This window comes from Harpia harpyja, chromosome 15 (assembly GCF_026419915.1).
Source record: "Harpia harpyja isolate bHarHar1 chromosome 15, bHarHar1 primary haplotype, whole genome shotgun sequence".
Classification (NCBI taxonomy): domain Eukaryota; kingdom Metazoa; phylum Chordata; class Aves; order Accipitriformes; family Accipitridae; genus Harpia; species Harpia harpyja.
In genome coordinates this window covers 29951022-29968224 of record NC_068954.1, presented here as the reverse complement: position 1 = coordinate 29968224, position 17203 = coordinate 29951022, and the positions used below count along the sequence as shown (strand labels likewise).

The 17203-nt window shown below is 46.3% G+C and overlaps 1 protein-coding gene across 1 annotated transcript; it reads right to left on the bottom strand.

Moving 5' to 3' along the window:
• Nucleotides 1-8747: 8747 nt before the first annotated feature.
• On the bottom strand, nt 8748-17012 carry RACGAP1 (Rac GTPase activating protein 1). Its single transcript, XM_052810240.1, has 17 exons — nt 16828-17012; nt 15457-15545; nt 14795-14997; nt 14262-14398; nt 13980-14049; nt 13707-13760; nt 12895-12972; nt 12640-12757; nt 12316-12446; nt 11911-12075; nt 11403-11498; nt 10961-11159; nt 10518-10623; nt 10171-10303; nt 9880-10015; nt 9509-9617; nt 8748-9188 (listed from the first exon to the last, which is right to left on the bottom strand). Exons 2-17 carry the CDS (start codon nt 15539-15541, stop codon nt 9113-9115), a joined length of 1896 nt encoding a protein of 631 aa, XP_052666200.1. The 5' UTR covers nt 15542-15545; nt 16828-17012; the 3' UTR covers nt 8748-9112.
• Between the last annotated feature and the right edge of the window lie 191 nt (nt 17013-17203).

Below are 17203 nucleotides of genomic sequence, written 5' to 3'. Positions count from 1 at the left end.
GATCCCAACTGTTCTACATGCTTACGGCAGGGTTTTTGCTGCTCTCCGCTGCCTGCCTTAGATCAGACCCTGGTGCTCTGGAGTTTCCCAGCTTTGCTGAGTAGCAAATGCTCTGGGCTTATCACCGCATCAGAGCAGTTGGAAGACAGTTGAGTGTCTCTCTAAGTGGCGATAGAAGGGAAGGCTTTGCTCTTGGAGATAAGAAGCCCTCCCTGAGGAGCCAGGGGAGTTCGTTGGTATCAGAGTATCTTCCAGCACTTTGCAGACATACCCTTTGAACATGCAAGATGGTGAGGCGGTCACGTAGACAGCAGGCATTGAGGGCTGTGTTTTTGAGGTCAGTTAACTGAACCCCTCACTATCATCTATTTTCTTTTCCCTAGAATTATTTTTCTCGTGTTGATCAAGCTTTTGCAGTGACCTCATTGGCTCACCAAGCTGTAAACAGACAGTTGAATCCTCGTATTTTTGGAGATAGATTAATTCAGGAGAGATAGGCTCTTCAGGAAGGTATTTCAGCCTAAGATTTTGAAATGTTTAACAGCTGCCTTTTTCTGCTTTCTATGCATGCTTGAGAAGCTGCCCAGCTCTTGCTGCAGGTTGTAGAAGACACAGTTTCTTAAGTGTCCGCTGTCCAGTTTGGGGGGAACCAGGAGTGTCTGGAGTGAAGCTATTCACTGCCATTTCCAGATAGAGCTCCCTGCATCATCCCATGGCAGCAAATCCAATCTCCGGTGGTTACATGTCATCTCATGCTCATGTATCAGTACAGCCTAAGCCACCTTTATCTGGAGGAATTCAATAGATCTAATTTCCAGTATCAGGTAATCTGGGTGAGGGTAAGAATCAAGGCGCACACAGTGAGGCTGTTCTCTGCTGTACATTCAAAGCAACTGAAAACAAGGAGGTCAAATATTTTGGTGAGGCAGAGGCTGTTTTTACACAATGTTGCTCTCACAGTTTCACTATACATTATATGGAAAAAATATTTCCTTTTTCATTTTAAACTTGCTGTCCGGTCATTTTCTTGGGCCCTCCATAGCTCAATTGTAAAGAAGGATGAATGCCCTCCACGGGCAGCTCGTGCTCTCTTAAGCCCTGGTCTGTTTTCCCTCCCTGTTTACACCCAAGGGAAATGGCCACATTTCCAAATATAGGTCTTTTCATCCAAATAAGGGGGCAGGGAGGGAAATTGCAATATTGTTAAAAAATAATACAGCTGCGAAGCAGAAATCTGAAAGTGGTGCAAAAGCGTAGCTGCTTATTCACAGGCTGGAGAGAGAATGGCAATGCAGACACCCCTACCTTGTGTCTTCCAGCTCGTTGATGGAAATCCTCTGCCATCTGCTGGTACCAATTACTAAAGCAAAGTCTGCGGTGAGAAGTGATTGCCTTATAATATACAGTTGGAGAAAATAGGCATCTCTGAAGTATATAAGTCCTTGTCTAGGAAAAACGTTACCTATTTTGGTCTAGTAAAAGATACTGTAATCCTCTGCATATCCTCCAGCTTCCGAGCAGGTGGAGACCTCAGGCTTTTCTCAGCATAGCTCTTGGCCAGGGATTTGTACAGTGACCAACAAAGCTATGAATCAAATGTCTCTGTGCAAGTATTGATATACTGGCAAAACTCTGCTTTTGCCACTTTCTCTCCCTGGAAGAGTGTGTACACCCACATGTAGAACTGCAAGTAGCAGAGCCTGGAGTAGTAGAGTCAGTACAATCTGAAAAGTTATAATAGTAACTGTAACCACCTTTTTGTTACCTGTCTTCTTACTCATAGAAGCCTCACCTATATTTCAATGCCAACAAGCACATTAGATGCAATTAACAAGAGAAAGATTTTAAATATTCAGTCAGGACTCAAACCTTGTCAGGGAAACCCTGCTGACACACCTCAATGTATTTTTAGTTCAGGCCTTTGCTACTCAGCTGAAGCTCCTTCAAATCTCCTAACCCCACAGGCACTGTTTTCAGAAGAACAGCATTTCCAGGCTCTGTCTTTCCCGCTTCATGTTGCAGGCCACTTTGGGGTTCAGAACCCCTTCACTGTGTCCAAGAAGAATCAGGCTAAGAGTCTGGATTCTTGTTCTTCCTTTTCCTGCTTGATAAAAGGACTCTGAGCCTGCTGGCCTGTCTGCATTTCCTAATCAGTTCACTTGGTCTTACACAGATTATTTATTCCTACAGACCACGCCACATCTCTACTCACAGAGTATCGCAAGTACAATAGGTATCACAAAGATGAAAACCAGGGCTCAGACATACAGTCTTGCCCAGTAACAGCAGCAGACTGCTGCGGGTAAAGGAATAGACTTGAGAGGAAGAAAAACAGGTTCATTTCCAAGGCACAGAGGGGTTTAGAGTACCAAGCTGGTTCAAGCCCTCTCTGTTCCTGAATAGGCAGCAGAGGAACTTTATGACAGACAAGTGTTTTTCCAAACTCGGGAAACGTCTGGGCCAATAAACCAGGATTTCCTTTCAGTCAACTCAGAGAATTCGATCAGCATTATTTGATGTAACATAACTGTTTTGGAGCCAAGGACTGTTTTCTCCAAAGCTATTTGTATTTTTCTTCTCTGCATCTTATTGCAGCTCTTTTGCTTTTCCTTCCCACCGTTTATCTTTCACAACACCGAGCCTTGCCTGTACTTCCTGTTTGGCTGTGTGGTTAGTAGTTTTCTCATTTGCTGTTATTTTTGACTTCCATCCAAGCTTTGTATGATATTAATAGCTATTTCACAGAACTGTAATCTTCCTCAAACCCAGTCCTAATATTAGCAGGAGAAAGAGCCAAGAACCACTGCCAAGGCCTGAGGGACTTGAGCTCTGAATTTCTCCTCCGTTCCGCCAGCACTGCCCACAGCCCAGCTCAGCCCCAGGGAGTCAAAAACATCTGTCCATCACCCAGCTCAGCCCCATCCTGGCCACGACAGGCAACAGAGAAGCAGCTTGTGCAAGCCAAGGTGCACAGAGAGAAGATGCTTACGTGAGGGTTCAAGAATTAGAACTTAGTGGTAGTCTAATTAATGCCTCAGTCTAATCAAGATATAGCATTCATCCAGTTACAGCAGTGCTAACAACTAATATCCAGATTACTCAATTTCTATTAAAGGTTGTCAGTAATAGAAAAGAATAAACACGGTAGACAAAAGTATCTACCCCATTCCTCTAATGATAAATTCTCCCTACTTCCTTTGCGTTGCTGCAGTGACTCATCAGCATCCTGAGGGGGGAAAGTGATATTGATGGATTTTTCTTCTTTGCTGGGAGGAATATGATTATAAGGTTGATGGTTTCTTCATCCTCAGTTTAGGGTCTACTTGAGGCTATTTTTTAATGTATTTTCTATTACTCTCTATACTTGAATCTTTCTTCACAGAGCTGCAATTCCATGTTACATCCAGATATACTACATATACTGTGTTTTACCTATATTTTTTCCATCACCTACCAAAACTGTGTTCTTCAATAATCAGTAATGGATCACTGATGAGTTGCTAATAACCCTGGGGCCATCCTGTGCTCAATGACTGCACACTGACCCTCTGTCTGCACTACCTGCTCCTTAAGGAAGTACATCAGATTTATCACAGGCACAGCCATTGTACCTCACAGTTACACAAAACTATGCAAATTCAATTGCTAAAAATCAATTAGGTAACAGCCACCTTGTTGCTAGGCAGTTGCTGTTACAGGTAAACAAGCCAAACAAACTACAGCAAAGTTTCAGGCAGGTCAGGACAGATCCAGACAAAACCAGCCCAACAAGCCCCAGTGCCAAGGTTTTAGAGAATCATATGGAGCTTTTGGCCTTTTAATGATAGTGGCGATGCCGTATTTACATTTTGTAGCCTGGTATCCTTCTCTTCTATCAACTTAGCGCTGTTACATTCTAAAAGCTTTAATGCCAGCAACATCCTTTTCAGTGGGAAGAAGGGCTCCAGGGGTGAGTTCAGACCCTGCTGCTCTGACCGCTGGGTTTCCTTTCTTGTTTATCCAGACCCCAGTCCCACTTTGTGAAGAGAAGGTAGTAGCTTCAAGACAGGGAGATCAGGATACTTTCTTTCCTGGTTTAAGCTTTTCTCTTTCAGTTTTGTTTCCTCTGAGACAAATTGTTTAATCAGACCCTGCCCAGAAGGAAGTACTTTCTCTGTTTAAGGATCAATCAATAAGTTACAGACTCTGTACTACCCAGTGTATCTGCTGCAGCGTGGAAGACGTACAGCCCAATCCATCGCTCGCTGATGGTCATGCTGTACCCACGGCAAAAATGAGGTAAGCGCACAGCATCTGTTCTTGTAGTGGCTCCCAGAAACAGTGGCTTTGGGTTGAGAAGGCTCAGCCCCATGTCCTTGTTCAGAACCACACAATGGTTAAGGTTGGAAGGGACTGCTGGAGGTCACCTTGGCCAACCCTCTGCTCAAGCAGGGCCACCTAGAACAGGTCACCCATGACCACATCCAGACAGTTTTTGAGTATCTCCAAGGATGGAGACTCTACAACCTCTCCAAGCAACCTGTGCCAGTACTCCATCATCCTCATAGTTAAAAGAAATGTTTCCTGATGTCCAGTTGGAGCCTCATGAGTTTCAGTTTGTGCCCCTTGCTTCTCGTCCTGGCACTGCGCACCACTGAAAAAAGCCTGGCTCTGCCTTCTTTGCATCCTCCCTTTGGGTGTTTATGTACGTTTCTAAGATCCCTCTGAGCCTTCTCTTCTGTAGGCTCAAGAGTCCCAGCTCTCTCAAGCCTTTCCCCAAATAAGAGATGCTCCAGTCCAACATCTTCATGGCTCTTAGTTGGACTCTCTCTCGTTGAGCCATCTCTTGCTGCACCCTTCAACTGAAGGCACAGCCCCTCTTTCCTCCCCATAAGAAGCAAAGAAGTTTTCATCATGGGGTTTTGGCTGGCTCTATCCTTTTCATTTCTTGCAGTCCAGCCCAGGGCCTTTGTCTGAGGTAAGAAGAAAGAACAGCCCTGGCTCCAGGCACTGGTGACTCCCTTTGGAGAACAGCAAGCCAGGAATGAAGCCTCCCAGATGGTTCCCCAAAAATGGGCTGATTAGAACAAAGATTTACAGGTTCTTTAGTAGCTTAAGTGCAAGGGACTTGCTGAGCAAGCGAGCAGAGCCCCATCCTCCTTTTTGTTTCATGTACAGCTAGGAGCTCCTTTCTGCTCTGTGTGGGTACCACAGGACCCTACGCCACGCATGCTGCCTTTTCATAACCCACATTTTCCTCTTTGTGGCAACGAACAGCTGAAGGAGAAGTTGGATGCCCTCCAATGGCATGTCACCTGGCATTTGGGTGTAACAGGCCATGTTGAACCTACACATGTAACAGCAGAAGCCAGCTATTGAAATCAAGCACACACCCCACCAAAACCAGGCAGCACTCCTGGGGCCGCAGGCATACCTGTACCAGCTGAAAGGGCAGAACGGAGCAGCTCTGCAAAGCCTTAAAGATGCTGAAGAGCTCAAAAGATGAGGAGCAGGCTTCTGCTGCTAGTTCTGATTGTCTGTGGGAATTATGCTTGGATTCACCACCTTCAGGCCTCTTATCAGGAGGCTGAAAGCTATCTGGAACGAATACAACAGCTCTGCCCACCTCCTTAGGATGCACAGCTGATCCCGTACATCCAGGCCCAGAAAGGCTGGTCCCTCTTGGCTGTCAGAGCCCGCAATGGGGAACGGGCAAGAGAGTGCTTTGAGGTGGCGTTGATGCTCAAACCAGGGAACAGATATTTCCATGCTAGGCTCGGAATGGCCCTTTACTCTTCCTGGAGTTACTTCTGGTATCCTGATATTGCAAGGAAAACCATAATCCAATTGGGAAGAACTATCCTTGAGCAGCCAAATAACTACAGAGCCAAAATACATTTAGCCAAGCTACTTGTTCAAGTGGATATAGAAAGGTTAAGAAGAAAGTGCAGAGAAAAGCTCTGACCCTGATGTCCTCAAAGCTTCAGCTTTGTTCTGGCTACGACAGTCTACAGAGTGAGCAACTGAGATATTACAGCAAGCCTAGCAGCAGGATCCCAGTTACCACTTTCTCTACCAAGCCTTGGCCAAGTGCTAAAAGATATAGTAGCTTAATGCAAAGAAGGAAAACAAGAATAATATATTGGAGGCAGCCATCAAGGACCTCAAGCAAATTCTTTAGAAACATCCAGACCTTGACCTCATGTTTGCAAAGCTGCAATTAGCAGAGTTCTATAGCACAAGAGAAGATCTATAAGGAGCTGCAGGAGCAAAAGGACACTCTGAGCCTCAAAGGCCATCAAGCCCTTAATCTCTACTGGGGAAAGTTCTTACTCTACAAGAAGAGATCACTTGATGAACCAAAAGGAAAAGTTTATGGATGATTACAAAATTCCCATGCTGACAGAAGAGAGGAAGGAGCACACCCAGGGGCTGACAAAGATGGCTGGCACTGCCACAGTGACGATGCTGATGCTATCCACTGCTTCATCTAAGACACCAACCACCACTTACCTGCAGAATTTGCTGGAACCGATCTAGACTGATTGTGAGAGCCTGTCTGGAGAAAGCAGGGTATCCTTCTTGCAAGGACTAGTGTCTATTTGTCTCTCCAACAGCAGGCCCATCACCTCATGTAGATATAAGGGTTCTATCAGCTTCTCGGACCATACCATTGCTTGTCCATTAAATACAGGCCTACCCATAACTGACTGTCCGAAATTTACACACACTGCCCTCAGTCCTGCTTCTCTGACAGGAGGGAATGAAAAAAAAAAAAGTTAAGAATTTGGCTTATGGGGTCTGAGCACAATCCTTTGCCAATGTAGACCTGTGTCACTCCCTCGCAGTAGATCAGAACTAAGTGCCAATTAAGGCAATGTGAGAAATTAACTCCCTTCAATTATGAGAATTCTACCATTTGCAACAAATAAGAAGGTGGCTTCCTCCACAAGGTCACTAACTGCTGAGGGGTCTTGATGAGGGTGAAGCACTTGCACACAGGACAGAGATGGTCCCTGGCCTATCCGATTGCATTAAATGCAAATGTAGGAAGAGCTAGCTGCTGATTAAGGAGCATACAGTTATGATTGTATCTGCATTAATCCTCTGAAGCATGTGCATGCATGCCCCTGCCTGAACATAAAAGAGGGTTTCCTTTCTTGTGCTGGTACCCATTTATGAGGAATCACTAGGAACAACGTATTCATCACTGTTTCTGGGGCCAAAGTGAGGCTTTTAATGTTCTTTGATCAACAAATATTTCAAATTCTTTTCCACATGATTTCTCCTGTGCAACAGCTGGTGTCTCCTTGCAGCCTAAAACAACCAGAGCATGGACTGCCAGAGCTACACCCTTTCTTCACAGTTTTTCGCTATCCGTTCACGTTAGGGACAGCTCTTTCTCTGCAATGTCCTATCTACATGCACATCCCGCTGCAGAACTTGTGTCCTTCCCTGCAGGCACAGGTGGGCACACACCACCCCCATGCCAGCATTGCAGCCACATTTCCAAGCACTGGCAGGGCCATCTCTGTGCCTAGCAGTAAGCAAGTGGGGGTGGCTTGCTAGGGTGTCCCCAAGCCCCATCTGTCCCCACAGAGCGGGGCCATAGGGACCAGGGCAGATGTCCCCCAGCAGGACCCACTGCAAACCGCCCCCCCCAAGTTTCTGCTCCAGCGTGGAACAGGCAAGGAGCCAGTTTGGGAGAGGAGGCTCTAGAAAAGGACCAAGCCAAATGTGTCCAAGACACAGGATTTGAGGGAGGGCAACATGCCTTAGTGCCCCCGTCATGTGCATCTGGTGTGCATGAAAACACTAGAGGCCAGAAACACCCACCTGCCCTGGGGCCCCAGCCCCACTGGGGAAGGGGAACAGCAGCCCCATCTCCTGCAGTGGGCCAGAGCTAGGGTGCAAACATGGCAGGAGAAGACTTCACCCTCCAGACCCCACAACCAAGGGGAAGAGAGACAACCCAGGCCACCACGTTCAGCCCAGATTATTTCACTTCCTGATACAATATTGGGGACCAAAACTGTTGTTCTCCTTCCTCCTCCAGACCCATGAGCCACAGCCCAGCGCATGATCCCACACCCAGCAGCAAGGACTGCCCGGTTCATCAGTCCTTGGGGCAGGAGCTACTCGGAGCACAGCACCTCCGCATTACAGCATCACAGCCTCCTGTAACCCTACCCAGGCCCTGGATAAAACTCTGTAACACAAGTAAAAAGCATTAGCCAGAGTACAGAACCATAGGTCACATAGAACAATGATTTACTTAACTGCACAGGTCAGGACAGTTTTCCAGAGCTCAATAAAAACAGCCACTTTATAAACTTCTGTATGCGTTCCACAAGTCTTTTCACACAGCACTGGGCAAGGTCACATATCCCAATTTGGGAAAGCAGGGACTCCCAAAAGCAAGGGTGCTATTAAAGTACCCTTATTCCCTTTCACCAGGATGAGCAGCACTTGTAATTCATTTAGACTACCCAGGAATCCTTTGGGTTTGCATCTACAGGCAGTCCTCTACAGAATTTTCCCCTTGTAAACACACTATCAGGAAACATTTCTTTAGAAAGAGTCACAGTCCCTCCGGCAGTTAATTAAACAGAGCAGCTTTTGCCCATCAGACAAATGCAACACTGCCATCCTCAGGATTACAAGCTGCACGACCACAGCGTGAGTCATGTGCTGTTTAGAAGACTGGATTCTGACAAAGTTCAGTTGGGTTGTCACTGCTGTGTGAAGAACAATCTACAGAGTTTAAAAAAAACAAGCCAAAAACCTGAAACTTATGATCCTTGTACAACTGTTCCACTTCCTATGGGTAGAAGACTGGATGTTATTGAAGAGTGTCAGTATGTTCCTCTAGCATTTTTTTTTATTAACACTTTGAACAAATCCTGCTAGTTACTTACTTTGCCAACACTAAATTCAGCACAGCATTAGATAATTAGATAATAAAAAATACATTGCACAATAAAATCCCATTAAAAGTCTCGGTTAAGCTAAAGGATAAAAGAAAAAGATCTTGTTACATAAACTGCCAAGGGCTGCGGAAAGGACTTGCGCTTATTGTACTCGTGCATATTGGTGTGCAAATGCTAGGACGACATTAACTCCCAGGTCCACTTCACTTCAGCAGAGGAGAGGCAAAAAAGTTGCCCTGATGCCCAAGCTGGGTTGTTGACTTGCTTTTGCTCCCAAATCTAGTTCAAGAGAAGTAGAAAAATATCAGGTTTGGATTTGGGATATAGAGGTCTAACACTTTCCCTTTCCCAGAGGTCATTCACCCAAATTTTACCCACCTCCCAAACAAAGTGTTCCTCTCCCTACCATACGATGACACTCGTTAACCATTATGCAGCTGGCACTATTACTACAGCACTGATTAAGGGAGAGTTGACAGAGTAGTAAATCCAAGCTGCTCCCAGAACTGGGTCCAAAAGTCTATTTTTAGTTCTCCTTGAACACCCAAACAACCTGCAGTCATCCCAACATCTCCACGATAGCACCCCGTGGCACTTACTTGGGGGTGGTTTTGCTGAAGGTAGACCGGACCTTCTGGGACAGGGAGCTCGACGATGGTGTCTTGGAGAGCTGCTGTTCCGGAGTAGTGAGAGGTCCAAGCATGCTCACTGTCAAAAAAAGAGGCAGCAAAGTGAGCAACATGAGGACAGCTGAAGTTTTCATTGCCATGCAAGGAACATTAGACATTCCCTAGCATCTGTCAAAAATACTAGACAAATCTGGTATTTCCTGGCATGCTTTTCTTCCATCTTCCTTCATAAAGCATACAGGAATGGCTAGCTCCAACAGTCTCGCAAACAGCTTTGATCAAAGGACATGATTTTTAATACAGCAGCTGCACAGCCAATAGAGCAGCACCCCAGGTGTTACCTTTAACATCTGGAGTCTTTGGAGTGGAGTAGGCATTGACGTTTTCAATTACGTGCGCTGGGTCAATGTTTTCTTGCTCCACCATCATCAACTGACTCCAGTAGTCCGTAGGCAACAGCAGAAGTCGCTCCACTACCTACAGAGACACCCACGAGCAGCTGATGTTACAAACCGGCACGCAGCTTTGACACATCAACACCAGACAGGCATCACCTCAGCTCCCTCCAGCAATTCATTTGAATTCTTTAAACGGGATACATTCACCCAAGCCAGTCCTTTCTGCTGACCTACCTTGGGTTGCCGTTTAGTGTCTTGCAGAAGTGTCATAGGGTCAGGATCAGGTACCGCATGGGCAACTATTGTGGGGCCAAAGACTTTGGCCAAATTGGTAATGTCCATTTTAGTCTCCGGGCTCTGAGCCACCCTATATTAAAAAAAATTATTAACAGAGAGAGAATGTAGCTTCTCCCCTTTGCTTTTCATACAACTTCCCCTGTCCCACACCCACTTCAGCTTCTGAATAAGCTGTTTTTTTCCAAAATGAAGACTTTATGCTCACAAGCAGTAACAAGAGCCAAGTAGAGAAAGCACCAGTAGCAACATCCCCCTTTCAGAACTACCAGTCCATTTGGACATACCTCTGCAGGTGGATCATGAGGAAAGCTAGGGTGTCCCTATTGGCCTGAGGAAGTTCACCAACTGCTTGGTACATAGCAGCAACACTGTTGTCCTCATCCAAGATTTCTGGGGAAAAAATGTTTAGACCTCAGAAAGCGGTCCCAGAGGCACAGCTGTAATATTCCCCTCACAGCAATAGCTAGCCTGAGAAACAAGGAAGCCAGAAACTTCACATGCCATTCGTAATAATTTGGTATCCTGCCCAAGCACTAGAACTTTTTTCTTTCCTCTTCCAAAACAGTACAGTAGAAGAGAGATCTTCCCAGCATATTGCGCATCATCAACACAGCTGCAAGTGTGAGGCCTCCACAGAGCACTGAGGTCTGCCAGTGCATGCTACAGCTAAACCTGCAGCCATCAAGCCTAGGGAAAGAGTTGGAGATGTTATTTAGCAACTCCTTACCTGCAGCTTCCATAAAAGTCTTGTTTAACCGGAAAGTGAGAAGGGGTTCCTTCAGGCTGCGTAGAAAGTCCTTAAGAAGGCCACAGATAGCATGGATATCATCCACTTTACTGAGCAAAGGAATATTTTTTGCTCTAAGAAACTTCTCTTTCAGTTCCCTCACTGTCTTGTCACAGCCAGATATCCGGTAAAGGCCCGTCTGTTAACAGAAAGCATTGCTTAGAGGCAGAATATCAACTGCACATATAAAGCTGACATTCTTCCACTCCCACTTTCTCTCTACACCTGAGCACTCTACACAGACACTGTTGTTCACTCACAGAGTCACCCACTGAGCAACACTATACACACCATAAATACAAGATGTTTAGATTAACAATTTGTTTCCCTAACACCACAACCCATTTCATTAGCACTGTTTCACACCTCATTTTCATTTTACCTCATGCAGCCCTCGCTGCTCGATCTCATTAACACAGTGCACTATGATGGAAGGGATCATTGGAGGAGTAGAAGGGACGAAGTCCATCAAGGTCCCCTAAGAGGCAGAAGGGAAAAAAAAAAAAATACTCAAGTCTTCAAGACATGGAAAATACTCTCTCAGGAATTCACAGCGAGATGTAGGCTTAAAAAACCAAATATTTTCTTCTTCATCAGCCCAGAGAAGAGCAACACTACATCCATCAGCACAATGCTGCAGGATTGCCTACCCAGAGCTGCCATGTTCCCAATTCAACACCCTCCTAACATCGCATCCCTACCACCCACTACCCTGGTTATTGAATGATACATTAGCAAGCTCATTTGCATTTTATTATGCAGCTCTGAGCAACAGGAGCTCTTCTGTAGAAGGCAGACTTATTGGAGCCTAAGCACATTCTAACTCTAACCAAACATTAGCCCGTTCGTGTTGGCAGCTGTGCTGCCCCAAGCTCACCCTACAGACTTACATCTCCAATTCTCACAGGAGTGCCTGTCAAGGTGGGGATACAGGGAAGAGGGCAGCGGTCGCGACACTCTGGATGAGTGACCACACGGCAATCTCTGCACTTCAGAGAGATTTTTCCAAATTTTACTCTCTTTCCACATGGAACACACGATTCTGGTTTGATAACCTAATGATTCAGAACATACAGATGGGAAGAGATTAGTGCAGTGTAGTAACTCAGCAGGACTTAAACTGGATAACCACATAGGATAACATATTGCCTGATCCATGCAGGTAACTGGTACAGCTAATATTGACTTGAGATATAATGGCTGCTAGCCTCTTATCAATAGCTTGGTATCATACACACACACATTTAAAAATGGAAGGAGATGCTTTTCCAAGTTCTTCCTGCCTATAGACCTACCGTCTTTGAAACAAATTCATGCAGCCTCACTCCCCCATTGTTCTGCGGGGTGCCAGAGCCGTCAGTCTCCGATTTGGATTCCAGCTGCTTACTGCCTATGCTTGACTCGCTGCTCCAAGGCTGCAAAGGACCTGAAAGACAGAAGAGTGTTGACTGAATGGAGTCATCCTCCACCCCGCATAACCTTTGCTTTAAAACCAAGTGCATCATAAACCAGAGGCAGCTGCCTAGATCCTCAAGGAGGTAACTGTAACATTTCAGGATAGCCTCCAGCCTACTAAGTAGTTGCTTCAGGACTGGAACAAATGGAGACATGACACCTACCACTCTTCCTCCGGCTTCTCAGACTATAAGGCACAGTCTGGATAGTAGAGATAGCTTCAATTGGGCCACCATCATTGGGGACCATGACAGTTGTCTTTGCTACTATGGATTCATTTCCCTGTAATGAAAAAATATGTGGTTAGTGATAGCAATACTGACAGGACATGGGATTTTCTAGTTTGTTGGCCCTAGAAACAGGTATGCAATATGACCAACCACTATAAATGCACACAAACCCAGCTGGAACCTCCATACCTGGTCCACTGTGGAGCCAATTGATCGAGTTTTCTTCTGAGGACCTGGCGGGCCTTCAATGAACTGCCTGGAAGACCGCTGAAAAGATATCATATATTTTTGTCTATGAAGCAGGTATGCTGTTAACTTGGTGTTATAGTAGTTCAGTATAACTAGGAGGACTGAACGATTGCCTGCACACACCACAGACACTTTAAGTTCTTCCGCGGTACCTGTTCTTCATGGCAACTTTAAGGTCACCATGAAGAATCAGGAGGCCTCAATATACTGCTCTTTCAAATCATTTTGCTAGCCAGCTTTATAATCCAATTCAGAAAAGACAGACAGAAAGGACGGGGGGGGGAGAAAAAGAAAACCACCAAAAAACAGAAGGGCAACTAAGCAAGTCCCAGACTCTTCCCAGCTCTGCTAGTGATGATTTCAGGCTGTCCTTTCCCACCTGTGCCTACTGCATACTACCAGCAGACCAGAACAAGCACAAGCTCCTTTACAGAATAGAAAAATATTAACTTCCTACATGATTTTCCCCCAATCTGGTTGCTGTTAATAATCTTCAAGTGCTTTCTTGCAAACTCTAGGCCATAACAGAACAAGACAAGCAGAACTCCACTCCAGTCATTTTCAGTAGACAAAAAATGACATCAGAATTAACTTTCAATCTAAATCCACGCAGCAGGTCTGAATTATAGTAGCAGCACATCCATCTGAAGTTTGATTCTGATTAGTAGCTCAGACATCATTATAGGTGGCTGCGAGATGACAGATGGTGACATTGTGTCAGCTAAGGCTTGAAGCGGAAGAATTGAACATACCCGCTTCCCTCTCCTTTTCAGTCTGACAGCTTTCACCACAGAGGAATCCCAGTCCTGTGGGAAATACACAGCACTGGTTAGCTCAGTGTAAATACCATACAGCCTCTGGCCAGGGCTTTCATTAAGTTTTAGCCAATAGCACACCAGAGAAATGCAAATCAGCTCTACCAGTTTAATACTACAGTAATCTAAACACAAGCGGTCTCTAAAGATTAACCCACACCCCTAAGGTTTTACAGTGGAAGAAAACTTTAGAACTTTGAGTTACATTACCAGTGACTCATCAGTCTTGTCAAAGCTGATGTCTGACAGAATTGAGCCAGATTCATCTATTGTAGACAGCCTAAAAGTCAAAAATTAGAAGAAACTTGTATCAGTTTGGCTTTCACTCAGCCATGGTTCCAGAACAATCTTACTGACTCAGAAGAGCTGTATTTCAAACTGGAATAAAAAGTAAAACTCTGTGGATATGAGTGCAATATGTGTTACAGAGGTACATGGCTGGATTGCTATCTGACACTTACATTGCTCAGACAAAACGCTATTTTTTCTTACCTTTTATTGCCTGAACCCCCTATAGAAACCTGTGGCCTGTTAAGAAAGGCAAGGGCAGACTTCTGTTCTTCACTTAGCTGAATACTCCCGGATGCATCACACATGAGCAGCTCTCGAATCAGCTGCATTTGGCGTTCCTGTAAAGGTAGATAATAGCAGAAGCTGCCACAGGATAAACTGCGTTTAATTACTGTACGAACCAATCTCAAGCGTTTGAGATGCCAGACAGGCTCTCAGAACTTGTGTCAATAGACAGCTAATGGCTGCAAAGCCCATGCTCTGACAAGTAATGGCAGCTCAGCTCCAAACAGCAGCCAGCTGCCTTTTTCCAGACCAAAGCAGAAGGCTACTACAAGGACCTAAGCCAATTTGTTGTTGTTGTTGTTGTGTCCTGTGTCCTGTCCCCGCCCCCCCCCCCCCCCCCCGAAAAAAGTTATCATGAGTGCCAGTCCTTATTATCCATAGATCAATGCAGTTTAATCACCTTGTTTCCACACTCTAAAGAGCTAACTGGTAATAAAGGAATTACTCACCAGCTTTTCACAGTCCGTTTCAGCTTTTTGCCTTCGTTTGATCTCCACATCCACTTGATTGCGAGCATGTTTCAGCTTCACATCCAAAGCACTACGTTCAGCTTCAGTTTTCATAAGAAGATCTTTGCACCTGCCAAGCTCATGCTCCATTTTCTGCAATTTTCTCCGATGCTCTTCAAAGTTCTTTGCTAACTGAATAAACTCTGGAGAGAAAACAAACACCTTTAGCTACCCAGGCAAGCAGAGGAGATGCAGCAGCCCTCCTTTCACTGACAGAAGATATCTATTAATATAACCTGCTCTCAACTGAAGAGCAGAGAAGCCAGCCTTTTGGCAAATCCACCTACACTATAGACGTTCATGAGATCTTGCAGTTTTTCAGACCAAGTGCTTCATGCCAGTATCAACTAGAAGAGCTAGAACACGAGACCCTGCGTGGATGAAGTCAGCTTGCTACAAGCAGAACATGGCCCTGCCTAGAAGTTCAGCCTATGACTTCATATTTCTCGACAATGAAAAAAACATCAAATCCAACTGCCTGTAGCAGTCTTATTATCCATAACTTCATCAACGGATTCTTCAATATCAGCTAATAATGTTTGTTTGCATGTTTATATTCTCACAGCAAAGACAGGACACCCCACTTCAGAAACAGAACTTACGGTATTCGTTTCCTTCACTTAAAACTTCAGCCTGGCGCATAAGTTGATCATACAGACTCCGTAAGTTCAGCATCGCAGTCTCCATCTCCCTGCCAAGAAACCAGAGCTAAATAAACAGCCCAGCCCTTTCTTCCCACCTCCAAACAGACAACGTGTTACCAGCCCAAAGAAGAGAATCAGCTTCAGAATTACTGATTTTTAAGGCGAGTTTTAGAAGCTGCACGAACAAAAATACATCAAGAGTTATGTTTTATGGAGATATATGCATCTAAACTCTTTCGTAGGGAATGAAGATTCTCACCCCTCCAGTTTACAGATAGCAAAGCCACAGAGAGAGGCAGTATAGCTCCCCATCTTATTGCTTCAAACATTCTCCAGTATACTACAGAGGCTCAGAACCCAAGGCAAGATTAGGGATCCCAAACCACTCTCCTTCTGGAAGGCTGCAGAACACAGCTCATGCCCTGTCTACGAATAAGTTGGTACTATATAGGCCACTAAAAATCTGCAAGTTTTCAGAGCTTCGTAAGCTAAAAATAGGAGCATCATTCTGGGGAATTTTAATACAGTTTTAAATTTAGCTGCATTTTAAGTTACATCTCCTACCGCAAATAGCCGTTAAAATTCAGACAGTCAGCGCATTTTCCTCAAACAGTAGCAACAACGGCACAAACAGAAGCAATGAAGAGGAAAGTCTCCAGCTCAGCAACACAGAAATTACTTCGCTAATGCAAGAGGTTGCTGGGGCACACAGGACAGCCTTGACTAATGAATTAGCACTCGGAGCAGGTGCAGACGTAGTTGGGAGAGGTGCCAGGAGGGAGTACAACACACCAGCTTAGGAGGCCACCGTGGAAAGCTTTGAAGTACTCTATTCGCAGTTACGGACTCCACAGACACATAGGTATCCCGGGATTTTCGGTATTTCGTGGACTACGAGGCGTGGAAGAGCTCTCTGCTGAAAGGCCCTCCTCTGTTCCTTGTAGTCTGCTTAATTCATTGCACGGAGCACTTCTACAGTTTCGTGCCTTAATGACCACCACCACGATCGTTAGCCCCGCGCCCACCTCCACGGCAGAGGCCGAGGAGGGCGAAGGAACGAGGCCAGCCCGTAAAGCACCCACAGCCGCCCTCCAAAGCAGGAGGCAACGAGGGAAAAGGTCTCTGAGGAAACCTGCGCCGGGCCCGCCCAGGGCGCCGGCCCGCGCTGCGCCAGGAAGGCGGCTCCCCTCGGCCGGTGAGGGGGACCCCGCGGCCCGGGCGGGGCCCGGTACTGGGACCCCACCGCCTGTGGAAGGCCCGGTACCGGTTACCGGGGCTGGGACCCCGCCGGTTTCTCCTCAGCCACCCTCACGCTTCCCGCGCACTCACCTTGGGCCGCCGGCCCGGCGCGAGCTCTGACTCCAACCGCCCAACCTAACCGCCCCGCACTTCGGTTTGAATCCCTGCCGCCAGCCAATCCCAGCGTGATCCCCACCCTCCCCCGCTTCTCATTGGCTCTGCTCACTGGGCGGCTGAAGCCAAGCCGGGCGCCATGTCTGCTGAGGGCGCGGCCTGTCTGCTCCACTCCCTGGCTAACCGCCCCGCACTTCGGTTTGAATCCCTGCCGCCAGCCAATCCCAGCGTGATCCCCACCCTCCCCCGCTTCTCATTGGCTCTGCTCACTGGGCGGCTGAAGCCAAGCCGGGCGCCATGTCTGCTGAGGGCGCGGCCTGTCTGCTCCACTCCCTGGCTCGACGGCGGGCGG

Coding starts and splice junctions, on each gene's coding strand:
- RACGAP1 (XM_052810240.1), bottom strand. CDS start 15,541: ATGGAGACTGCGATGCTGAACTTACGGAGTCTGTATGATCAACTTATG. Junction 14,399..14,794: donor AAACGGACTGTGAAAAGCTG/GTGAGTAATTCC, acceptor CTACCTTTACAG/GAACGCCAAATGCAGCTGAT. Junction 11,160..11,402: donor AGCAGCGAGGGCTGCATGAG/GTAAAATGAAAA, acceptor TTCTGTTAACAG/ACGGGCCTTTACCGGATATC.